This window comes from Nothobranchius furzeri, chromosome 10 (genome assembly GCF_043380555.1).
Source record: "Nothobranchius furzeri strain GRZ-AD chromosome 10, NfurGRZ-RIMD1, whole genome shotgun sequence".
Taxonomy (NCBI): domain Eukaryota; kingdom Metazoa; phylum Chordata; class Actinopteri; order Cyprinodontiformes; family Nothobranchiidae; genus Nothobranchius; species Nothobranchius furzeri.
In genome coordinates this window covers 36,917,089-36,943,281 of record NC_091750.1, presented here as the reverse complement: position 1 = coordinate 36,943,281, position 26,193 = coordinate 36,917,089, and the positions used below count along the sequence as shown (strand labels likewise).

Here is a 26,193-nt window from a genome sequence, read left to right as displayed (position 1 = left end):
AGGGCGACAGGAGCGGATCCTGACTATTGAGTCTACAATAAATCTCTGATCTGTGTTTTTATTATTTATTATTAAACCGTAACTGAGCTGAAAGTCAACAACTCTAATAGAATAATTTATTTTACATGATTAAAACACAAGAAGTTAAAAAAAAACTTAATAAAACCATAAAATGAATATTTTTTCTTCCTTTTATTTTAAGAAATAAATAACAAGTGGAAAATAACGTCTTTATATGAATTATTAATATTGTCGGATTAGGATTACCTCAGAAGCCTCGTTGTCCAACATAATTATTAAAAAGTGTTTTGGTGTCATTTATTTGGTGTTTGGGTTAAAACCGTTAAAACCAAAACTAGTGATGTTTAAGACAAGCCCCAGCAGGGGGCGCTGTTTCCACGTGAGGCCGATGTGTGCTGCCTGCTGTAGTGACGTCAGACTGTGAAACTACAAATTAACGCTGAAATAATAAAATTAAAATATAAATCAGTTTTATTTTTTTTAATAAATGCTTTCCTTGTCATGAGAAAAGTTTGTTTGTACGATTTAAATTAAATTTCTAAATAAAAGCTTCTCCTTAGTAAGTTTTTAAAATAAATTCAGATTTTATTTTTATGCTTTTATCATTTTTATTTTTTCTATATGTTTTTACCTATTTTGATTCATTTATTGTTTTTAATGTTTTGTTGTTTTACATTTTTCTTTATCTGGACCTAAGAGTCTGTCAATAAATTATCTATCTTTGTTTACAAAATAAAAACGATTGTTTATGTTTGTGTTTTTGGGTGTTGGACCTTTAGAAGGTGTTTTCTGGTTAATCGCGTTTATAACTTAAGTTTCGGGTCCAAGTAAAGTTCTGTTCGGATGCTTTTAGACTGAAGTTCAGTTTTGTTTTGTTTTTTCTGAGTTTTGATGAAGAAACGAAAGTGAAACAGAACCGGACCCGAACCCGGCAATAATACAGTCGAAAACTGAACCAACCGGACTCAGCATGGGGGACACCGAGCTCCCTCCGGTCACCGTGGAGGGGGACTGGAGTCCGGACCAGAACCGAACCATGAAGAACAAACTGCAGATTTACTTCCAGAGTAAGAAGAAGTCGAGCGGAGGAGACTGTCGGGTGGAGGCGGAGGACGGAGCTCCGAGAGCCGCTGTGTTCTTCCGCTCCGAGGCCGGTGAGTGTCGGTCCGGCCCGGCCGGGGCTTGGTCCAGAACCGGGTCCTAAAACAGAACCAGCGAATAAAACTCTACAGGTTTGATACAAATATAAACAGGTTTGAGTTTTACTGCGACACCAAACCTGAACTCAGGTCAAAGGTCATAATAATAAAAAATAAAATCTGCTGTTTGGTTGGTTTTCTGACCGAAACGAGTCTGAACCTGGCGGGTTTTATTTTGAAACGCTCCGTTAAATAAAGCCTGGCTTTCCAAATTAAAAGTTTGTTGTTGTTGTTGTTGTTTTTAACAAATGATCTTGACTTCCCAGCTTGCACCTTCTCCAGAACCAGTCCTCATGAGTCACAACCAGGGGTTTCTGCTCATGAAACACGTATTGAATTATTTTATTTTGGATCAGTTCAGTTTTTATTCTTCGTAAATTAAACAGGCTGGACTCATCAGAACCGAGTGGTCCGGTTCCAGTTTGGGGGTCTCTGAGGAAACACACAGAACTGATGATTTTCTGCTGAGACGGAAAAATACAAAATAATTAATGATGCATTTAGTGCCGACCGCAGCCTTAGGGCGTGTGTTTGAAATGCCCAAGTGCACACTTGTGAGAGCACCTTTTCGTGTGCACACGCTTGTGTACGAAACTCTCCGCTGTTCTTAAATATCGTCCATCCATACATTGTTTTCCGCTTATCCGGAGTCGGGGCAGCAGCCTAATCAGGGAGGCCCAGACTTCCCTCTCCCCAGCTACTTGAGCTTCTTCTGGGGGAATCCCAAGGTGTTCCCTGGCTCCTCTAGATGTGGAGGAGCAGCAGGTCTACTCCGAGCCCCTCCCGGATGACCGAGCTTCTCACCGTATCTCTAAGGGAGAGCCCAGTCACTCGGCAGAGGAAACTCATTTACCCAAAGCTCATGACCATAGGTGAGGGTAGGAACGTAGATCCACCGGTAAATCGAGAACTTCGCCCTCTGGCTCAGCTCCCTCTTCACCACGACACCCGCATCACGCTCCATCGTTCCCTCGTGAACCAGACCCCGAGATTATTCTTGATTTGATTTTTCTTTGACATCAGATTTTTTTATTGACTCCTTAGAGATCATTTATTTGTTTGTTAGAATTTTTATTGAGGTTCATTTTATTTTGAGTTAGATTTTTTTTCAGTCGGATAATTTTATCAGTATTTATTTATTTAGATGATTTTATTTGTGAGTTTTTAACTTGACATAAAAAATTGTCTAGTTTACTGTAAATGCGACCCAACGCGGCCCATTTGGTTCTGTTGAATAGACTTCTGATCTTAGATGATGTTTTTGGGAATAACTTGGATGTTTTATCGTTTGTGATTCCAGTCAGGGATCGGGTCCTCGCCAGGAAAAATCATGAAATCCTTCTGGAAAACCGAACGTTGATTCTCCGTCTGAGTTCTGGACTTTTGGAGGTAAAACACCGCAGATAAAGATCAGCTGTTATACAACTTTAGAGAGAATATCGTTATTATTGTAAATGAATTCATTATAAATAAAGATGTACACATTCAATCTGCTGAATTTTCTCCTGAGCCTCGTGACATCGTATAATTTATCAGTCAGCGGCTGCTCCACCTGTCAGGTGAGTTTTTACTGTAGCCACGCCCACTCGGGGACAACCTGAACGAAGTCCAGACAGGTCCTGCTGCCGAGAGGAACTGGTTTATATTCAGATCAGATCTTTTTATGGCTGCTCATTAGTTATTAGAGTTTATGAGATAATCCTGATTTAATCTCCAGATGTGTTTGGTTTGAACTCGTTCAGAAGAACAAACTGAACTTTTTCATCTCAGGAAAACGTCTCAGACTCTTTCTGTGACCCAGAGAGTTTCTGCTGATGGCTCACAAACCGGAAACGTCTGACTCCTTTGATCTTTTATTTACTAAAACCCGATTCTGTTTAAAAATATAAACAATCCTTTGTTTTCTCTTCAGAACCCGACGAGCAGCGACGGCGACTCAGGTAAAACTTCTCCCTGCTTCTGTTGGACCTTTGTTCTCCTGAAACCAGTTTACAGTATAAATCCTGGTTCTGGCCCTGATCCTGATCATGGTCCAGATCCTGATTCTGGTCCTGATCCAGATCCTGGTCCAGATCCAGATCATGGTCCTGATCAGGATCCTGGTCCAGATACAGATCATGGTCCAGATCCTGATTCTGGTCCTGATCCTGATTCTGGTCCTGGTCCTGATCCTGGCCCAGGTCCAGATCCTGGTCCTGATTGCGGATCCTGGTCCTGGCCCTATCCAGATTCTGGTTCTGATCCTGATTCTGGTCCAGATCCTGGCCCTGGTTCAGATCCAGATCCTGGTCCTGATTGCGGGTCCAGATCCTGATTCTGGTCCTGATCCAGATCCAGATCCTGATTGCGGGTCCAGATCCTGGTCCTGGTTCTGGCCCTGATCCAGATTCTGGTTCTGATCCTGATCCTGGTCCTGATTGCAGGTCCAGATCCTGATTGCGGGTCCAGATCCTGATTGCAGGTCCAGATCCTGATTGCGGGTCCAGATCCTGGTTGTGGCCCTGATCCTGATACAGATCCTGGTCTAGATCCTGATTCTGGTCCTGGTCCTGGTCCTGATTGCGGATCCTGGTCCAGGTCCTGGCCCTGGTCCAGATCCTGGTCCTGATTGCGGGTCCAGATCCTGATTCTGGTCCTGATCCAGATCCAGATCCTGATTGCGGGTCCAGATCCTGGTCCTGGTTCTGTCCCTGATCCAGATTCTGGTTCTGATCCTGATCTGGAGACAGTTTCACGCTCAGCTGAATTTACTTATTTTCTTTTAATGAAATGAACGTTTTGGTTTTTCTTACTAAAGCTACAAAAAAACATCTTTAAAACCAAAATGTTTGTTTTACTAAAAGTAAAAAAGTCATTTTTGTTTACAGGAAATACAAAATAAACGTATTTAATACGTTCAGCTGGAAGTTTTTGCCGTAATAAATGAGGATTTCTCCGAGACCCGTTAGAACCCTGTGGTCCAGGTCTTTGCTCTGTCAGAACCAGCAGCTGGTTTGGAAGTTCTTGCTTCGTCTGTGCAGAACCTTTGACTCAGGCTGGTTCCGACAGCTGTTCTGCGATAAGAGAGTTCTCCGGGAGTTTGTTATGACGCCTGAAACTCTGTTCTTGATCCGGTTTCCTTGTTCCTGTGGAGCATCTGGGAGCTCCAGCAGCGTCTGAGCTCATCCATCACCGGATCTGGAGCTGGATGAAGAATTTTCAAGACTTTTTCATTCCGACTTGAGCACAAACCTCTGGAGAACACAGGAAAAGTCCAAACATCCGGAGTGAGGAGGCGCTGCCCATCCTGGTTCTTCTCATCCAGAGACCAGGAGCAACACTCATGTCATAAATATAAATAAAACATGAAATTCACTATGTTAGTTTTCCAGAACCGCCGAACTTGAGTTTTAGGGTCCAGAAGCTGTGGTTCCTGACCGGTCACTGTAGGCCTGGTACTCCAGACCCATTTTTACCTCTGAGCCCGGTCAGACGTCAGTCACACCTGGAAAAACGACTCCAAGACTTTAGGGAGAACAGAAACATTTCATTTGTGCTTCAGTCCCTGTAGAAGTTTTCTCTCCACGTCTGCAGAAGATCTTTGATTCATCCAGATGCAGAAATCTGTTCAGTTGTAAAAATGAAGGTTTTAAAGAGAAAATCTGTTTCTTCTCATTTTCAGATCCAAAGATTCCGAAGTCAGAACCAGAACCAGAACCGTCTGCAACCAAACGAAACAGTAAAAACACACTTTTACAGTTTTATTTTGTATTCAATTCAATTCAACTTTATTTATAAAGCGCCAAATCACGACAAGAGTCGTCTCAAGGACCTTCACATAATAAACATTCCAATACAGGTCAGGTCATTAAACCAATCAGTAACAAGTTTCCTATAGAAGGAACCCAGCAATCCTCATACTAAGCAAGCAAGTAGCGACAGTGGAGAGGAAAACTCCCTTTTAACAGGAAGAAACCTCCAGAGGATCCTGGCTCAGTATAAGCAGCCATTCACCACGACTCACTGGGGATCGAGAAAACAGAGCACACACACACACACACACACACACACACACACACACAAGTCAGAACAGAAAAATTTTGAGTTTTTATTCTCATTCCGGAGGCCAGAAGGTTCTGATAAAGTAAAAAACTTTATTTAAACACTTACTTTTACCAAACGACTTCATAATGAAGGCGAGTTTTTGTCTCAGACTCGAAGTCCACTCACAGACCTGCTGTCGTGTTGGAGAACGTTTCGGAGAACCTGACCCGAGACCTGCTGCTGATGCTGGTGGAGAACATCTCCAAGTTGGACGAACACAACTTCAGTCTGGAGATCATCTGGGAATCCAAAATGGCCGTGGTCATCTTCAACAACCCTGCAGGTCAGAGCCAAGGCGGGTCACAAACACACGGGTCAAGCTCTGGTTCTGGGCTGGTACCTAGGGCTGGGCTATATGGACCAAAACTTATATCTCGATATCTTTTAGCTGAATTCCGATATGCGATATATTTCTCGATATTTTTCGGCCTTTAAAATATTTACAAGTTAACTCACTTCGAGCTGTCTTGGGAAATTAAACATAAATCAGTAGATTAAACGCGTAAAAATGTATCGATTCTTGTCAAACTTTAACCTTAAGGCCTATTCTCTACCAGTCTGAGCTTCAGAAACACTGGTACAGCTGTCAGCTAACACACACACACACACTTGAGAGCTAGAGGTGTATCAAATGTCCCACAGGCACTTTTAATTATATATTAATAATTAATGTAAAATTATTTAAATTTCATCTAGAGGTGGCCATTTTTGTTTATTTCTTGTCCAAAGAAAATAAATCTGTCATGTTAAGCTAAATGTATGATGATGTAATTGCTTCTACTGAAGATCACATGGGTCATGCACCGTGGAGTTATTTGTTATCAGGGCAAACATGGCTGGAGTTTAAAGCTTGGTTTATGCTTGACGCGTCCGCGAAGTCCGCGCGGCTCCGCGCTGCGAAATTGCATCATTTTAACAACCATGCCCCTCCACCGCGCCTCCGCATGGCCCAAAATTTCCACACCGCGCACCTAGGAAATTTTCTAACCACGCGGACGGTCGGACACGGAAAAACATGGCGGACTGGCAAGAACTAGTTATGGCAGGGGTTCGTAAATACAGACATTTGTATGATTCAGCTCTCAAAGACCACCGTGATCAACATGTTGTTAATAATTCTTGGAGAGAAATAGCTCGCACTGTCGGAAAAGACGAGGATGCTGTTAAAAATGCTGGAATGCCATGTTGTAAACAGTAATTTCTACTTCTGCTATGGTGTAGTGTTGGATGCATGCTGTAGAGCTCCATGCTGCCCCCTACAGTTTGGGAGAATATTGGCTCACCGCAGAGACAAGCTGCATGAACCATAAATGCTGCGAGTTGTGAAGCGCGTTCCATCCGCGAGCCGCATCACCAAGCGGAAAGTGAATGCGTCACGCATAAACCAAGCTTTACAGTGTTGGCTCTTATGAGCGATTATACTGTAATGACTCAGAGTCTCTGGTTGCTCTTTCATGAGTATTATTCTCGGGCTACTATCGCCATAACCCACGCCTTACAAGCTCTTCACTTTTTCAACAGAATCGCCCGTAACGGAGTTTTTACTAGCATAGCAAACCAGAGCGGAAAAAACCGGAATGTTTCTCACCCGTTGAGCTCGCCTTCAAAATAAAACGGTAACTCTTTAGTTTACTATTCAAACCCTTACAATACGTTTGAGGTAATTTGGCCACTCCGGCTATCCGTAGATGTTTACTCATTACACAGGGGAGGGAGGGGGATGGTTCGCGCCTCTGGCTCCGCATAAGCAGGATGGGAAACGGAACTCCGTTGGCGTTGAACGTCCCCAAATAATTAAAAACCAGAACGCCAAATGCAAAGTTTAGAGCAGCACATTTTCCCAGAGGCTCTCAGATTGAGCTAATTTGTGAGAACACACGTCATAACCGCTTAGAGATGGAGCAACATGTCGCTAGCATAGCAGCTAATCGCATAGCAGTTTGGCCAGTTATAGCGATACAAAGATATAAAGTCATCTTATATCTTGTTTAAAAATTATATCGATATTTTAAAAATATCGATATATCGCTCAGCCCTACTGGTACCAGAACCGTTTGACTCATCAGTGACTTGGACTTGATAAAATGACTCTGATCTCTGGTTCAGATGTGGAAAAGTTCATCCCTGCGAGTCAGAACCACTCAACGATGCGTAAACATGGACTGAGCGCTCGAGCCCTGGAAGCAGCGACGGGTGTTCGAGTGGAAGGTCTTCCTCAGAAGGACGTTAAAGGTACACAAACATTTTCACACATCTCTAAAAATGTTTATCAGCTTTGTAAATAAATTATTTATTTGTTTATTTGTTTTCCCTCGAGGAAGAGTTCAACATGATGTAATTCTTACGGTTAGCTGTATGTGTTAAAGAGGACATATTATATATTCATCTTCTTGTGCTGCCATGTGGACGTCTGCTGCCTCCAAACATGAATAGACCCATTCATCCATTTTCTATCAGTTTTTGGTTTCAGGAATTTTTTTACCTGAAATGAGCCGTTTCAAAAAGTCCCTCCTTGTGATGTCACAACCAGTGACTTTAGCGCAGAATCACGCCTGTCCTGCCGATGCTGGAGGAGCAGCAGCAGCTCTACTCCAAGCCCCTCCCCAATCCGACCTGCTTGCCTCATAGCAGCCAATTAGGGGGTAGGTGGGCGTGGTCAGCTTCAGCTAGGTTGTTTTTAAAGTGACAGAGCCCTCAAACGACTCATTCTGGAAGGTACTAAAACTCTCAAGAATAAAACAGCTGCTATTGCTTCATGAGAGAGGTTTAGTTCAAAGAACATCCTAACCCTCCCACTGTCCTAATGGGTGTGACCCCGCGAGGAAAGTTGACCAGTGAGCAGGGTTGATGGTTTATCCCTTGGGTCCACGTGGCAGGGGTGAGGAGTGAGCACCACCTCACCCCTACCACGTGGACCTCAATGTTTCGTATCGACCACAGAACTATTATCACTTAAATGAAACCCGTTATATATCTCCTTTAAGGTTACCTGCATGTGTTTAGTTAAACGTAAATAATGATTTTTTTGCGTTTTTTCTATTTTTTCTTTCTGAATCTTCTTCAGACCTACTGGAGCTGTGGTTTGAGAAGCACTGGGTGCTTCCTGACAAAGTCCTCATGGTCCCTGAAGAGCAAGCTGCCATTGTCACCTTCGGTGACCCTAAAGGTTTCTAACCCATAAACTGTCTTTGATTTGTAAACAAAAGGTTTGTAAGTCTGTGGACTCAGAACCCCGTAAGTCCAGGACTACATCCGTTCTGTTCTAACGGGACTCTGACCCTGATGTTGCTTTGGCCCTTCGGTTGACCATAGCCTCTCACCTTCTGGTTTCTCTTTCTTGCCTTGCTCCAGATGTGGAAGACATCTGCAGGAAAGAAGACCACATCATGCGGTCCATCCCTGTCAAGTTGTATCCGTACTACGAATCCCTGGGGACCGCCTTGTATGGCAAAGGGAGACCTTCATGGAAGATGCCGGATTCCTTCACAGTGAAGGTCCACCCTGTGATCTGGAAGTTCCTTCTGATGAAGGGACTGTTGGGAAGCATCAACGATCAGATGCATCCACACTTCTGCAGCGTAGCACTGGACGATCCCGAAGTGGAACTGAGCCCTCTGCCGAGCCTTTTGAGGCAGAAAGGTCTGACAGCTAAAGATGTAGCGGTCTGGTCCAAGACCGCCCGGGAGGCCTTCTGTCGCCTGATGTCTCAGTACTCTGCCTTTGAATGTGACGTGAACACAGATGCTTGGAAATCTGCAGAGAAAGAAGTCCATTTGGTCGTAAAGGAAGATGCCATATTGGTCTTTGATGCATCCAAGGAGGTTCTGATCGTCGCCGGTCGAGCTGACGACATAAAGACGATCAGGGCTCCGGTCGAAAACATCGTTCTTAAAGCCGCGAGCGCCGTTGAACGGAGCACCAAAGCTGTGAGTGAGACAATGCTTTTATCTCCTGAAAGGTTCTACATCCTGAAGCATGAAGGGCTGCTGAAAGCTGCCTCAGACATCTCCTCTGAGATGGAGCTCTCCTACAATGAAGGAACACAAACACTGACCATTAAAGGACTCACTGAAGAGGTGTTGAGAACCAAAAACTGGATCTTGGAGAAGAATACGTTCATTATGGAAAAACAGCTGAATATCCCACAGGGCCTCCTGCAGTACCTTGGGACCATGGACCCAGTGGAGATGTCTAAGAACCTGTTTGCGTCTCATAACATCAGTGCCGTCTTCCGCATTGACAGCAACAGGGTTACCCTGACCGGGAGTTCTGGCAAAGCCCTAGCTGATGCAGAGAGTAAGATGAAAGCAGATTTACTCGTTCGGACCCTGGATGTGAAAGACGCGACGGTTCTGACCCGTCAGGAGTGGACGGACCTGAACAAAGAGCTGTTAGACACCTTCAACTCTTCCGACAGGAGAACCGTAAACATTTGGGTCTCAGAGGGAGGAGGCAAAGTCACGGTGGCCGGCTTTGTCCACCCGGTCAAAGAAGTCTGCAGCAGTTTGAACGAGTTCATCAAGAACTACTCTCAAGTTCAAGAAAGCATTCGCGTCGAGTCCTGTGCCGTTGTTCAGTTCATCGAGAGGAAAAAGTCCGACGTTTGGTTGAGCATCGCCAAAGATCATGGTGTGTCAGTCAAACTCGACCCAGAAAGACCAAAGATCGTCGTCGGTGGGGCTCGTCTTCATGTCCAGAGAGCGAAATCCTGTCTCCGCGAACTCGCCGGTGCGCTCTGTGCCGGCACCTTAACTGTGGACAAACCTGGAGCTAAGAAGTACTTCCTGTCCCAAGGACACTTATTTCTGTCATCAGCATTGTCTGAGTTGGGCTGCGTGGTGGTGCTTCGGCCCGAGATTCAAGACGAAGAGGAAGATGAAGAGGAGGGTGAAGAAGAGGATGGAGTGTGTTACTGCAGCGTGCGGACCTCCAGTAGAGTTGTTGTTTCCGTCAGCAGGGCGGATATCTGCAGCCTCAAACTTGATGCGGTGGTGAACGCTGCCAACGAGGATCTGCAGCACATCGGCGGCTTGGCTTTGGCGATGCTCAAGGCTGCAGGACCACAGCTGCAGAAGATCAGCAATGATCACGTGGCTAAAAAGGGAAAGGTACAGGCGGGTAAAGCCGTCCTAACCGATGCCTTCAACCTGCCCTGCAGGTACGTTGTGCACGCAGTCGGACCGCGGTTCTCAGAGTATGACAGGAGGACTTCAGTGTCTCGCCTAAAGTCTGCAGTTAGAGAAAGTCTGAGACAAGCTGAGATGGTTAACTGCTCCACCATCGCCCTGCCCGCCATCAGCTCGGGTGTGTTTGGTTTTCCGGTTCCGCTCTGCACCGAAACCATAGCCCAGGCGGTCCGGGACTACTGCGATAGTCCCCAAGGTCCAAGATCGCTAACAGAGATTCACCTGGTAGACAACAACAGCGACACCGTCAGGGTCATGGCCGCAGCCGTCAAGAAAGAGTTCAGCGACCTGGAGCCGACCATGAGCATCCCCAAGGAGATGAGCAGGAAGAGTAAGAGAGCTGCAGGGTGAGTTTGGGAATGTTCTAGATTCAAACCAATAAAGTCAGCCGCTCGGAGCAGATGTCCCTGATGTTCCGCTGCAGAAGTCCTCAGGACTTTAATGTCTTACCAGAACCTCTGAGCCCTTGTTAGACAAGAAACCGTTCATTTTTGTAGCAGATCCATGAATCCCGCGTTGTTCCTGAGATGTTCTGGTTTCTGCTCTAAAGTAGGAAACCGTTCAGACATGTTTGGTTGGTGGACTGAACTCACCTGTTTGTTTGCTGCTCAGTGGACATCAGCGGGGTGGAGGCAGTCCCAGTAAGAGTCCATCATCGCAAGGAGCAGGAAGAGGAGGGTTTCAGGGAGATCATCAGGTGAACAGAGGGGTTCAGAGGTCATACAGCAGCGAGGATGGAGGGTAAGAACCCCAGATCTGATTCTTTTTCTTCCTGTCAGCCATCCCAGCCGAGTCTGTCGCACTGATTTGACCTTTTTTAATCGACTCTTTTTGAGAAACTTTGGACTCGGAGATGTTCCTCCTGTTCTTTGGTTGTAGGTCAGGAAGGATGGAGCAGATCACGCCTGATGGTCTGAAGATCGTTCTGCGTATGGGAAACATTCAGAACCAGAGCGTGAGTACCGCCTCTGGTTCTGGCGACTTCTAAAGAACTTTACAGTTTCTGTCCAGAAAATCCTCTCTGTTCTAATGTATTGGGTTTGGTTCTGGTTCTGGTGCGGGTCCACAGACTGACGTCATTGTTAACACCATAGCCGACAACATGGACCTGACCCAGGGAGCCGTTTCTCGGGCCATCGTGGAGGCGGCCGGTGACCAGCTCCAGGTCGCGGTTTACTCCGAATCCGAAACGTCCACGCGACAGCACGGTGACGTCGTCATCACCGATGGCTTCAATCTCAGGTGTCGGAAAGTTTTCCACGCCGTTTGTCCACCTTGGGACGGCGGCGGCGGCCAGGCAGAAAAGGTGAGACGGTGTCACGAGTTTTTTTCTGTTTTAGTTTCCCTCAAAGCTCCAGGATGTACCCTGAAACTCACCTCCTCTCTGGTTTCTCCAGGATTTATCATCCATCATCACTTCCTGTCTGGAGCAGGCTGAGAGGCGTCGGATGGCCTCTCTGTGCTTCCCAGCCATCGGAACTGGAAACCTGGGCTTCCCCAGAGAATTGGTGATCAGAATCCTGCTGGAGGAGATACAGGTGTTCAGTCGGAGGAGGAGCCCTCAACATCTGGAGGAGGTGGTGATCATGGTTCACCCCAGCGACCAGAAAACAGTTGACGTGAGTGGTTTGATGTTACCAGCAAAGTTTTTAGTGTTCTGACATCAACTGATCATCAAAACTAGGAAGAGATGAAGAGAGAAGCTTTCAGAGTGAGGCCGGTAGATTCTAATGAAGGAGTCTTGTAGCTGAAACGGGTTCAGATCTGAGGGATCTGAAGCTTTGATGTTCTAACGTGTCAGAACTGAAGCACCACCAGTGACGTTGTCTCAGCTCATCTGCTCTTCTGGGTCTATCTCATGGGAGAAGTCTTGACCGTCCTCCCACAGCCACCTTCTCCAGTGGGAGGTGTTCTCAAAAATGTTCTGAAAATGTCGCGTTTTCCTGCAAAATGGCAAACAAACCCCTTGATCTTCAGGGCCGTGATATACTCACTGTTTAACGACTCAAACATGCGTTTAAAATGGCTGCCACGTGTTTGTTGTGTTGATTGAAGCATTGTGCACGTCCCCCAAAATCAACGGGGCATGTCCTAGTGCCGTAATATACAAGTAACCAGTAGGTGGAGTTGACTAAATGGAGAGACACTCACCATGGTGTAGGGTAGAGCTGGGCGACAGGGCCTAAAATCAATATCACGACATATTGACGATTTCACCTCGATAACGACAAATGGACGATAACCACAGGTATGCGCAGAGACCAAAGTTGTCCACTAGAGGGGGCTGTCGTGTATCATCTTTACCTGACTCAAGGTGGTACAGCATCTTAACTCATTCACCGCCATTGACGACTAAAGTCGTCATTTGCATTTTTTACTGTGTGGGCGTCGGACGAGCCCCCGCACCGTGAGAACAAACATCTCAGCTCTAAAGCCGATCTTCATCCGCATACGTCACACGTCTCATGATCAGGAAGCAGAACAGCCATGTGTTAGGAGATCGTTTTGGGCCGCTGCTGTAAAAAAGTCACAATTCAACAACGATTATGAAAGAACGGATAACGCTCGAAACGCACGGATTCTTCCTCAGGTTATCCGCGGCTCCTTTAAAGGTCTTAAATTTGCTTTTCCAAATTTAAGGCCTTAAAAATGACAAATAATCCTTAAATACAGTTTCCGAAGGTCTTAAATTACCAAAGACCCAATAAACAAGATTCTTTTATTTCTATAAAAATTTCGTGAATTTCTATTTAGTGTTCATTATTTTTTGTGTACGATGTTGGCGTAAGCGGAACCGTAAACATTCAGTTGGTTGTGAAAGGGGGCTATTTTTAGATGAACACGTTAGCTGGTTAAGCTAGCAGGAGCTTGCGTCATGGGGAAGTGAGAGTTTAATGGTAACTGGATATTCGCGAAGTGGTTAGCACCGGTTCCAGGCAATAGCTGGACATTATAGCTTAAATGTAATTTTAAAAAATTGCTTAAATTTAGTCAAAGTAGTCTTAAAAAATATCTTAAAAATTCTTAAATTTGGCTCCCTTAAACCTGCAGATACCCTGCTTCCTGATGTAAGAGGTGAGTCTCCGCTTTGTTTTGGTTGTTTTGGCGCCGACATCATCCTGGCGCACAACATTCAGTAAAAACGGTGGCAGCGAAGGGTTTTACCGATCAGGAAACGGCTGGCAGCGAATGAGTTAAAGGACATGAACGCTGCCCACTAACACATCTTTTCTTTTTTATTATCAAATTTATTGACATGGGAAAAATTCTATTGATATTGAAGTGATATTGACTTTAGGCCATGTCGCCCAGCCCTAGTCCCACGTGAACTGTTGGGTGATGTAAAGACCAGAAGCGTCGCGTCTGGATTTCTCCAGTTTGCCGACTCTCAGCTGATTATGTTCATAAAAGCCAAACTGTTTACTGTCACTCTCGTTATTTATGTTTATCCTGTAGATTTCATGCAAACATGTTTGTTCAGTCTAAAGCTTGGTTTATGCTTGACGCATTGACTTTCCGCTTGGTGATGCGGCTCGCGGATGGAACACGCTTCACAACTCGCAGCGTTTATGGTTCATGCGGCTTGTCTCTGCGGTGAGCCAATATTCTCCCAAACTGTAGGGGGCAGCATGGAGCTCTACGGCATCATCCAACACTACACCATAGTAGAAGTAAAAATTACTGTTGTTTACAACATGTTGTTCCAGCATTTTTAACAGCGTCCTCGTCTTTTCCGACAGTGCGAGCTATTTCTCTCCAAGAATTATTAACAACATGTTGATCACGGTGATCTTTGAGAGCTGAATCATACAAATGTCTGTATTTACGAACCTCTGCCATACTAGTTACTGCCAGTCCGCCATGTTTTTCCATGTCCGACCGTCCGCGTGGTTAGAAAATTTCCTAGGTGCGCGGTGCGGAAATTTTGGGCCGTGCGGAGGCGCGGTGGAGGGGCGTGGTTGTTAAAATGACGCAATTTTGCCGTGCAGACCTCGCGGACACGTCAAGCATAAACCAACCTTAACATGAACAAGATAGTGGAGAAGGTAACTAGAATAATGTGTGCTGATTTCATTTGAAAGTATCAAAAGTAAAATAACTCGGTAACCTCTAATGGATTAGTTCATAAACAAGCTATAAAACTATTTTATAACTTTTTTTTACTTCACATTTTAAGATCAGACACCTGCATAAAAATAAAACCCAGCCTGTTGTTTTTAGAGCTTCACCAGAGGGTTCTCCGGTCAGACGGGTCAGAGGAACGTCCAACATGAAGACGAGGAGGACTTTAGTAGATCTGCAGCTCAGCGGGCTTCCAGCCATGGACGGAACATCTCAGGTGAGACGAGAGGAAAGATTATCTGTATGCAGGGTTAGGAAACGTTTTTCAGACCAAAACATGATGATTACATTATTTGGGGGAAAACTTTAATAGAAGGGTGTGCTGCTAGTCAGTGGACCGCATTAGTTTACTGATATTTCATCCTTTTCTTTCTGAAATGCGCTGATGAGCTCACGTCTCTTTAGGACACGCCCTCTAAAAGGCTTGGTCTGCTCTGATTGGTCAGTTGGTCCTTCAGAAATAATTGATGAGGCCACGCCCCTTTGTCTATATAAATTCTCCTCATAGGTTTGATATTTTTTCGATTGTCGGAGAAAAAGTTGGACAAAATCGCGACTTTAATCAAATAATTCTGAAAGGAAATGCTGAATATTTTTGAATAAATAAATTGTGTGTGTGTGTGTGTGTGTGTGTGTGTGTGTGTGTGTGTGTGTGTGTGTGTGTGTGTGTGTGTGTGTGTGTGTGTGTGTCAGACACCTTCAGCCCCGTCTTGTCCCCCTCCCTCGGTGTGTACCAGATGCAGATGGGTCAGCTCACCTTGGAGGTGTCATCCGGTGACATCACCAAGGAGGCCTGTGAAGTCATCGTCAACTCGTCCAATCAGAAGTTTGACCTTTATGCAGGTGAGCATTCCTCCTTGCAGCTGAACGCTGGTACAGAGCGGTGGGATTGACTGGATTAGCCCAAATGCCGGTACCGTGTGAGGTTTGAGGAACCAAAACTCTTCTGTTAACCCTCCCGCTGTCCTAATGGGTGACCCCGCCAGCAAAGGTGACCGTTGAACAGGATTGATGGTTTATCCCGTCAACATATAAATATTGGACAATGGGTTTCCATAGGCTCCAATAACACATTTTTGAAGAAAAATGGGAGGTGGCCACCACCGCCATTTTGACAGTGTCACAGGTTCCGTCAAGCCCAGACAATTCCACAAAAGGGAAGAGAGGTGGAGCTGAGGGTGGGGCTGTAAGGCTGGGATCAACTGACGACACCCGGTCGAACTAGCTACAAGCTAACCCAAAGCTAACGCGGAGGTGGGAGCTAAGCTAACGGAGGTAGCAACCTAGCTACAACCGGAGTTAACTGTGCACAACACCAGAGCTTCTGAGTCAGAGATACGCCGGGCTGACCGCTGGGTAAAACCGGGTGGAACACAGAGGTCTCCGAGAGCTCCACAAGCCATCAGCCCGCGCAGCAGACAGAAGCCGGGATCAGACAGAGATGCGCCGAGCTGCGGGAAGGGGAGAACGGGAGAGCTCCACAAGCCGGTAGTCGGAACCCAGCTCCACCAACATGTTATATTTCAACCCATTTTCTAAAGTGCAGCTTTATGTTAAATGCACTGGGTTTTACCCTATTACATTTAAATTTCATGGTTAAACAGTACATGTTAAAATCTAAGCTCAGCTCGGCAGTGACCTAAAATACATAAATATAATTTTACTTACCGAAAAAAATGAAGTGGAGACTCCTTGGACGCTCTATTAGTGCAATTAATGCCACAGCAAGTCATTTTGTCCAACAATTGCACAAAAAATATCCAAACAAGAATACACAAACACAGACACTCAAAATCCCGGAGCAGTTTCCAGGCCAGACCGAGGCTCTACTGAGGCCTTTCCACGGAGCTAGCTCTGTGGTCACGTGGGTCTGATGCTCATTAATTATACAGAATTTTAGGCTTTTAATACACTTAAACAGAAGAGTGAGAAAAACACTCACCCCCCTCAGAGTTGTCATGAGTGTAAACTAGATCATTTAAACTAAAAATATGTTTTGGTACCAGGCTGTAAACATGTTTATTTCTGCTGTGAAATTGGTATTTTTAACATGGGAGTCAATGAGGATTTGCTCGCTTCTGACACCAGCCCCCAGTGGATGAGAGTGGAACTGCAATTTCTGTCACTTCCGCGTTGGCCTCAATTTTTCACCCGCATTGTGGGGGCTTGGTTAATACCTTGAGGTGCACGTGGCAGGGGTGAGGAGTGAGCACCACCTCACCCCTGCCACGTAGACCCATGGGATAAACCATCAATCCTGCTCAATGGTCAACTTTCCTGGCGGGGTCACCCATTCGGACAGCGGGAGGGTTAAAATGTTTGTTTTCTCTTTGTTTCTCAGGAGTTTCCAAGGCGATCCTAGACAGCGCCGGAGTCAAGGTTCAGCAGGAGTGCTCAGCCATCGGTGTGTGTTAATTTATCTGTCACAAGGACAAATAATCGTTTAAGTCACCATTATTTTTCTTATTTAGAAATTTTAAATGAGTCTAGAATCTGCACCAGTTAGAGCACCAGTTCAAGCGTGTCCTTAAAATAGGGAAATAATTTGCTTTTACATTTTTTAATTTGGCTGCTTTGTTGTGACGGTTACTCAGTTCCTACATTTATTGTTATTTAGAAGTTTTTCATCCTCTTTAGAGAAATTTGAAAGCTATAAAAGAGTTTCTACATTGGTGTAAAGGGTGTAAATAATGCTACCATCACAGAAACAGAATAAGTCCGTGGTTCAAACTGTCTGAGTGTTTCCTGTCTAGTGAGTGCTCAGGGTTACATGCCTCGTGCGATGATCCTCACCTCAGCCGGTCAGCTTCCCTCCAGAAACATCCTCCACATCGTCGGTCAAAACGATCCCTCAAGGATTAAGGAGATGGTTTATGGAGTCCTGAAGTTCTGCGAGGACCACAAGTTCTCTTCTGTTGCTTTCCCAGCTCTGGGAACAGGTCTGACCCAAATTTTACTACAGTAGAAATTAGGGCTGCTCGATTATGGCAAAAATAAAAATCACAATTATGGTGACTGAAATTGAGATCACGATTATTTAGGACGATTTTTCAATTTATGTTGATTTTAATTGTTTTTATTCAGTCATAAAATTGCTCAGGGCACAATCAGGACAAAAATAAATAAGAAACAAGATGATCACTAAAATAACTCCTGATTCCCAGTATAAAAAGACCAATATACTTATAGCTCATTGTTTATGACCCAAGGGCTATAGACCTTGGTTTAACTCATTTAAGTCTAACCAGTACAGACCCAAATACCAATATCTTGCAAATACTGACAGCAAGAATTATACAGTGGCATTTATAACAAATAATTGCAAATAAATTGATGTTCACAAAATTTTGCATAACTTTTATTGAGTCGTGTCTAGGTGCTGTAGGAGCGTGCACTAGCACCGTGTCCTCAGAGAGATTAGTTATTAGTTATCAGCGTGAGGAACTTATTTCGACCTTATTTATAAACTATTTATTTACAAGTCCATCAGTTAATGTAGTAATTGTCCCAACCACAGCTGCACCCCCCCACCCCCCAAACCCGGTTTCACAGCAATCGGGGCTAGCTGCATGCGTGTTTAGCGCGCCGCACGCGCACATTTAGCCATTTTAGTGGCTCAGGAGCCCGCAGGTACGGTGTGTGTGTCACTCACTCTGGTTAATCCAACAGGGAGCCGGCTCTGAGAGCTGTTTCTTTAGCGACTGACACATCACTGCATCATTCCCTTTCCTAATGTCCTGAAGAACGTTCCGGAGCACAGGCGGAGTGTTTAGCTAACCTGCAGGAAATGTCGACGACAGTTATCCAGAAAGTAGCTAAGGGTTACCAGAGATGTTTCTGAGGTGTTCGCTAGGTACTTTTAAGTTAAAAAGTCAAGAAGGTGGTCTGAAAAGCTGCTAGAAATAGCGTCAAAGTCACTAAGTTGGCAACACTGTGGGAGGAGTGCTTCATTTTCAACTCAGGGCAGCGCAAGCGGGAGGAGCAAATAATCGGCTTGTTTTGTTTTTTATAATCGTTCAAAACTCAGATCGTAATCGTGATTAAATTTTGATTAATTGAGCAGCCCTAGTAGAAATTCACTTAAACCCTTTTTCCTTGTTTACTTCATTCTGTCGCTGCTTTTATTTCATCACACCGTTTTATGGACCTTCATCACTTCCAGGTTTTTGTGGGTCTGTTTTACTTCACTGTAATGAAACAGAAGAAGAGTAAAAAAGTAAATAAACCGAAAACAATCCAGAAACCTGAACGTCGTTGGCCATTTTCAACATCAAAATAAATACTTTCAAAATAAATTTATTGTCTCCCTTTTTCATCAAATTGTTAATATGCACCAGTTTTCTCTGAAACAGGACGTTTCAATCCAAAGAGATGTAATAAATAAATCTGATTGGATCCCGGACAAGCCCCCATCATGCCACTGCATCTTTGAATGTGGTACTCAGCGCTGTTAGAGGCTTTGAATAGAGCTTTAATAACCCGTGTGTTTGTCTGACATGTTTGCTTCATCATCATCAGCTCTGCTGGTCATCTTCTTTGTAGGTCAGGGAGGCGCGAGCCCGTCTGCGGTGGCCGACGCCATGGTTGGTGCCGTGGTGGACTTTGTGAGGAAGAAGAAGCAGAAGTTTGTTTGCAGCGTGAAGATCCTGATATTCCAGACGATCATGATAAAGGAATTCTACAGTAACATGAGGAAGAGGTCAGGAGAGGAAGTGGAGAAGGGACTCATGGGAAAGATCAAAGGTAGCTGTCCATCTGCTGCCGGAAGGAAATATTAAACCAAACTTCTTTATGCTCAGATTTAGTTGTAGAATTTGTCAGTTGTTGAGTTTTTTGGAGGTGATGGAGCAGAGTAAAAAAATGTTTTCCCTGAACAAAAGTATTGTCTTCACTGAATCATCTTGTTTTGACTACTTTCAGAAGAAGTTTAAGATGCATAAATCTGCAGAAGGGAAGAGCGTTGATAACTCCGGCCTTCGTGGCGTTTAAAAGCAGATCGTCTCTGCGGAGGAGTGGCCCTCTCTGCTTCAGCTCAGATTTACAGCCACTGGTTTAGAAAGATTATTTCATTTCATTCCAGACTTTTTCGGAATTGGGTCAGAGCAGCAAAGACCTACTAATTTGGTTCTGGAGAAGGAGGAGTTTGAGGCGGCGGTGTTTCAGCTGTGTGCCGAAACCGAAACGGTTCGTCTGAACTTATTCTTCTTTTGTTTCATTTTCTGATTGAAACAATTCAGTAAAATGTTTTAAAACTGCAGCTTCCAGGTCTTTGGGGATATTTCTGGGTTAAAATAGTTGAGATTATTTCCTGCGGATTTGTAGTTTGTTGTCATTTCAGTGGTAACAATGCGCCCTGTTAACAAAACTGAACCAAACTATGGTTTTCTTGCACCGTAGGCCGTGAGTGAGGCCAAGAAACGGATCAGCAATCTAATTTTGGCCGAGCAGGCAAAGAAAACCATCTCTGATCAGCTTATTAGTCAGTTCAGCCACGCTGACGTGGAGGAGCTTCAGTCGCTCCAGAAGGAGCTGACCGTGAACATCCGTCTGGAGACAGGACGGGAAGACCAAGAATCAAAGATCCACCTGGAGGGTCTGACCAGAGACGTCTTCAAGGCCGAGTCAGCCATCAGGTCAGAAACCAGACGCCGAGTCTCTCGACATGTTTTCGTGAAAGCGCTTTCATCGTGTTCTGGTGATTTTTAGGGACATCATCCGGAAGGTGGAGAAGACGGAGAATATGAGGAGCAGAGCTAAACTAGTGAGTAAACTGGTGGAATGGCAGTACCAGGACCCTAACGGTTCAAAGGTTCCCTTTGACATCATCACCAACCTTCAGCTGGAGGATGCTTTAGATAAACACCCAACTGTGAAGATAAAAATCGGAAACAAAACGTTCATCGCAGACCCGAAACTCAAGAAAGCTTATTTACCGAATGGGCAGAACCAGCTGGAGCTGCTGAGAAAAGACCTGAAAGGTGATTACACCATCCGTCTGCACAGAGTTGAACAAGTCCAGGTCACTTTTAGTAAAGTCCGTTCTTGTTGTAGTGCCTGGTGCTCCTCTACCTCCTCACTGGGAGGACATGAAGGGGGACATCGTGAAGCTGTTTCCTGTGACGGTGGGAACGACAGAATACAACACCGTGATGGGAGAAATTACTAAGAACGGACTCGCTCCAAACGTCATCAGTGTGAGTTAAAGATCATCCTTGATCCATTAAAGGCCAGAACCAACACGGGTTAAAGGGGATTGAGGTGGTGGAGGATCCAGGTCCGGGAGCAAAGACCAGACCTTCTTCTCCCAAAGTATTCGATGTTAAGTTAATTAAATGTTAGTTTAAAACATGTTTTTTCAACCAGAGACCGGAATATTCCTCTGTCGGACCAGAAGCAGGAAAAACCTGGGAATAAATGAGGAATGACCCGAGAAGTGACATCAAAGCAGAAGATATGATAAATAACCCATACCCGTGTAGCGCCTTTCAGAGTCAGAGGACTCCAAAGCGCTTTACACTCCAGTGTATCATTCACCCGTTCACACACACATTCACACACTGGTGGGGATGAGCTACGATGTAGCCACAGCTGCCCAGGGGCGTGCTGACAGAGACTACTGACCACAGGCGCCACCGGTCCCTCTGACCACCACCGGCAGGTTAGCGGGGTTAAGTGTCTTGCCCAAGGACACAACAGCAGAATTCTCTGTCCGGAGCCGGGATCGAACCTGCAACCTTCCGATTACTGAACAACCCGCCCAACCTGTTGAGCTACTGCTGCCCCGAATACAATCAGCTGATTGTTAAATGCAGCGTTTTTAACCTGCTATAGTGGTATTTTTACCTGAATATGTGACATGTTTGCAGGTCGAACGGGTCCAAAACACGACGCTGTGGCAGAGTTTCCAGCTGCTGAAGAAACAGATGGAGGTGAAGAACAACCACGCCAACAACGAGAGGCTCCTGTTTCACGGCACCGCTTCCAAATCCACCGACCTCATCAACTCTAAGGGCTTCAACCGGAGCTACGCAGGAATACACGGTACCAAACCTTCATGATCTCGTCACCGCCGGTGTTCCCCACGTCTCAGTGCTAGGATCCTTTTGTTCACATAATCAGCTGTAGCTGCTGCTCTGGTCTGAGGTTAAAACCCTCTAGTCAGGCGTTTGTCCTTTTACTGTCAAACATGATGACTGGCTCTCCTCACGTTACATCTTTGTCCTCTTCATGTTGTTTTTCTTTACAATATAAAAAACCAGAGTTCTCCCTCTCTCTGGCCTCAGTACCGCTCTAGTTAAATCTTCCAACTTGTTCTCCAAGTGCTTCATGTCTAGTTGTGGTTGTGACGGTGTGAAGATTTAACCTCACGGTGATTGTGACCAAAATTATCACGGTTTTCGGTATAATCGCGGTATTCTTTTTTAAACGTGTTACATTTTCAGACAACTACATAAACCCTGTATATCAGGAAAATATTGTCCTCAGTTTGTGTCTAAATTTAGCCTAAAATGTGTTATTTTGTAATTATGTTGTTTATTTGTTTACATTTTTCCCCTTTAGTCTTTAAAATACCAATATTTACCCATAACTTCTTATTTTTTGTCTGTTTGATGTCATCATTTTAAAAATATTACATCAGATGATACTCAGTACTCAAGTAGCCTTCTAATCAGATACTTTTTTACCCTTACTTGAGTAATAAACCCTATATCAGGAAAATATTGTCCTCGGTTTGTGTTCTTCCAGTGAGCTTTGCAGATGTGGGAAAATGTCATCAGGCAGTAATCATTGTTAAATTCATAATTATTCTCGGAGAGAGACCAACTCTTATCTGCCCCTGGGAGCCCCGTAATGCATAGCGTCATTTCAACATGGCGGTGTCCGCGACACGGTTTATATGCAGGTAACGGCGCTGCGGCTGCTTTATATAGCGACTCGTTGCGTTCTCCCTCAACCCAAATCCTCGGGTCACGCATTTTAGCTAAAACGCTAACGTTAGCTTGCCTTGCGTCGACTGTAGAGTTGTGGGTGATGGTCACGCAGATGTGTCATGAGATTTGAAGCGTTGCTGCCTTTCACAGACACTTTTTCTGCACGTGCTGCAAACAGGATAGCCGTCTTCTATCAGCTGTCCCTCGGCATTCTTCAGATATCCAAAAGATGCCCGTACTTCCCACTTTGTCTTCTTTGAGGGATAATAAATGTCCTGAGCGCTGCCGTCTCCTCCTTTGGCCATTATTTCAGCTTTAGCTTCAAGAAAGTTTTGGTTGTAAACAACAAAGTGCGCATGTGCCGCCGGCAACTTCAGCAGATGATACGGTGGCTGGTAAGGGTCACCGCGCCTACACCGCAGCCACGGTAATCCACCAAGATAATATATGTTTTTTAAAACAAGACGGTTATTATTATTGTCAACTTTTTTACCGGGGTTTACCGCTACACCGGTTACCGTGACAACCCTACTTATGGGTGAGAATTAGATGAAACTTTGATATTTGCATCATGTGACCTCGTCTAAATATGATTGTAAACAAGTTTTTTTTTGACAGGGTGACTTCTGGAGACATGTCTATATTTTACCTGTTTTCTGCCTCCACCTGTAAATGTTTCTGCTGTTTCAGGTGCGATGTACGGTAAAGGCTCCTACTTTGCTGTGGACCCTGCATATTCAGCAGGAAACTACGCCAAACCTGACAGCAAAGGACACAAGCGCATGTACCAGGCCCGGGTTCTTGTTGGAGATTACACCCAGGGAAGTGGTACCATGATCACCCCTCCCGCCAAGTCTACGAATCCCGCAGACCTGTACGATAGCGTCACAGATAGAGCCAATAATCCATCCATGTTTGTTGTCTTTAATGATATTCAGGCATACCCAGAATACCTGATCACGTTCACATGAACCAGTAGGTCTCATAAAACATTTGTGATAAAGAAATAACCTCCTCTATGTAAATTAGACAGTAAAACGCTGAAATGAAAGGATTTTGAACGTTTCCTGAAGGTGTTGTTGGCTTCTAAATAAACACTGATGTGTAATTTGTGCTTCTGTTGTTTGTTTTTTGCTAAGTCATGTTTTGTCTCAGACATACGAGGTTACACTGGTCTGTGATCACAGATCTATAGATGTCTAAAGGCACAACACAGATAGAGGGGTGAGACATTGCCCTGTAATCATTGGGTTTCTGGTTCAAAGCCAAGCTTGGTCGTGTCCTTGAGCTCTTCACATCAAAGCATAAGCTACAACCTCTAGTTCTGTCTCGTGTCCTGTCCTCGGGCACTAAACCACACAACATGGCTGCTCTCACTACTGTCTTCTACACCTGAAACCCCGTCGTCAGACATCACATCTGGCACGTTTCTCCACCCATTCCAGCCTGCTTCACACATTTCATCACCTCTTTTCTACACCCACCATCGCCAGGGGTGGACTGAGATGAACATTCGGCCCTCACAGTGGAGCAGGGGGGTCGTGCTGCACACAGAGACGTTTCTGTTCCACCGGCTGTGAGAGTGTCCCCCCCAAAATTACGTCCATGCTCGTAGTGATATGTTCCATAACCCTGATTGCTTCATGTGTAGATCGTTGGAAAGCTGCTTTTGTGTACTTTTAGGAACCGTTGGAATTATTTGAAGCTGATCAGCCATTCAAAAAATATAAAACGGAGCATTTTGGATGACAAACTCAGCACGTCTCTGAATCTGTGCTGTAATTCATTGTGCTCAAGACAGGGAATCCCGGTGGCTACCGTAATGTATTTTATAAGCACGAAAAGCCCAATTTTTATTCTTTTCAGCACTTTTGGAATTTTAATGATATCTTAAACGGTTCAGGAATTATGGTAATGAGAAGCATGTCCAATCCCGTCTGCAGTGACAGGTTGGTAATAAGAATATTGTGGCCCCCTAGCCCCCCTTTAGGGGGTCCCCCAACACAAGGGGGCCCCAGGCGGCCACCGACCTATGCCTGTCATGGTCTGTGCTGAGTTAACACCTGTTTTGTGCTGAGTCCTTCTGTGTGCAGGTGGGTGTGGCCGCACGAGTCGGTGGTCTCTTTGCTCTCTCGTCGGACCAAAGCCCTCTCAAGAGTATTTATTAAAAGACACACAGAAAGGATAAAACGCACACACATTTAGGGAGACAAGCATGCGCTGGCACACGGCGTTCTTACTGATAAGCTAGGACTGGGAAGAGGCAAGGTCAAGCGCCTGTCTGTTGCCAGGAAAGAATAAGCTGGATGAGTTTCGTTTAAAATAATGTATCCATAATTTATCCAACAGCAGCTGCTGTTGATCTTCTCATCAGTGGTCAGGGGAGTGTCAGGACAACTCATCAGTGCCAGATGATTACTCAGTATTGGGTAGTATTCTCGCCAGAACCTTTGCCTGTCTCTAGCTGGTTTTATCTCCTGTTTACCTCACTTCTCTCGTTTTAATCTGCCCTGTTACCTCCGACCTCCTCAGGTACCTCCCGTTCATCAGCCAACTTCCACCATCAAGCAATAGACTCACCGGATCAATCCTGCTCACCAGCCCGCCGCTTGCCCCTGACCGCCTGCTCTCCAACCTTCACCTGCCATCAGGACACCCTGGACTCCGGTGCTCAGCTCCCAGCCATTTCCTCTGCCTCTCACCCGACCAACTCAGCCAGCCTCGACTTGCCCTCCTCTCAAACTCTCCCCAACAACCAGGAAACCATAAGACAAACTCTCATTACTTTTTGTGCCCGTTGTCCTGCAACTACTCGCTCTGGTTTTCTACTTCAGAACTTCATCAGAACCTCCCGAATCCAGATCTTCATCTGCATCTCCACCGAACTAAAATTAAATAATTTGTACTTACCTTCTGCCTGTTGTGTGATTCTGCATGTCGTGGGTCAAAAAACCACAACCCAACATGACAATGCCTAATGGTAAAACCGCCACTGGGTACAATGGCAGAAGAGGCTAGCCCACCCCTGCCCATTGCTTTGGACCGCAGACCCTAAACTTTTAAAGTTCTCTACCTTCTTTATTTCTAACTGTAGCGTCGCTGTTCCACTTGTGCTCCTCTCATTTACACACATGGATTCTGTCCTGTTACATAGTTTCTCTCAGGTGACCATTAATATTCATTCATCCGTCCTCTTCCTCTTATCCGGGGTTGGGTCGCGAGGGCAGCAGCCCAAGTCGAGAGGCCCAGACTCGCCTCTCCAGAGCCACTTGGGCCAGCTCCTCCAGGGGAATCTCAAGGCGTTCCCTGGCTAGAGGAGAGACATAGTCCCTCCAGCGTGTCCAGGGTCTTCCCTTTTGCTCTCCTCCTGGTTGGACGTGCCCAGAAAACCTCACCAGGGTGGCATCCAGCAGGCATCCTGACCAGATGCCCGAGGACCCACCTCAGCTGGCTCCTCTCAATGCTATTTCAGCAGATACGACAAATGTAACGTAACGTCGTAAAAAATGTTTTGAAAGATTTCATCTTGTGTTTAGTTTATTTTAAATACAGAGCCGTTTCCTGCTCCTCCGTCCTACTGGCTGAAAGTGGAATTACAGCTACCGTAAACGACCCTGCTTGTGGTAGCTAGCGCTCCCAATGAGCTAACAC

The 26,193-nt window shown here is 45.2% G+C and overlaps 1 protein-coding gene across 1 annotated transcript; it reads left to right on the top strand.

The window, feature by feature from the left end:
- The first annotated feature begins 910 nt into the window (after positions 1-910).
- Positions 911-23,650, top strand: LOC107386131 (protein mono-ADP-ribosyltransferase PARP14). The gene is made up of 23 exons (XM_054730370.2): positions 911-1,175; positions 2,521-2,609; positions 3,133-3,160; positions 4,882-4,938; positions 5,413-5,586; positions 7,410-7,535; positions 8,368-8,469; positions 8,655-10,836; positions 11,102-11,230; positions 11,369-11,444; positions 11,559-11,795; positions 11,887-12,108; positions 14,711-14,828; positions 15,305-15,454; positions 16,953-17,015; positions 17,365-17,550; positions 19,154-19,354; positions 19,692-19,795; positions 20,009-20,244; positions 20,318-20,589; positions 20,663-20,805; positions 21,478-21,652; positions 23,233-23,650. The coding sequence occupies exons 1-23, from the start codon at positions 992-994 to the stop codon at positions 23,511-23,513; spliced, it is 5,535 nt and encodes a 1,844-aa protein (XP_054586345.2). The 5' UTR covers positions 911-991; the 3' UTR covers positions 23,514-23,650.
- The last annotated feature ends 2,543 nt before the right edge of the window (positions 23,651-26,193 follow it).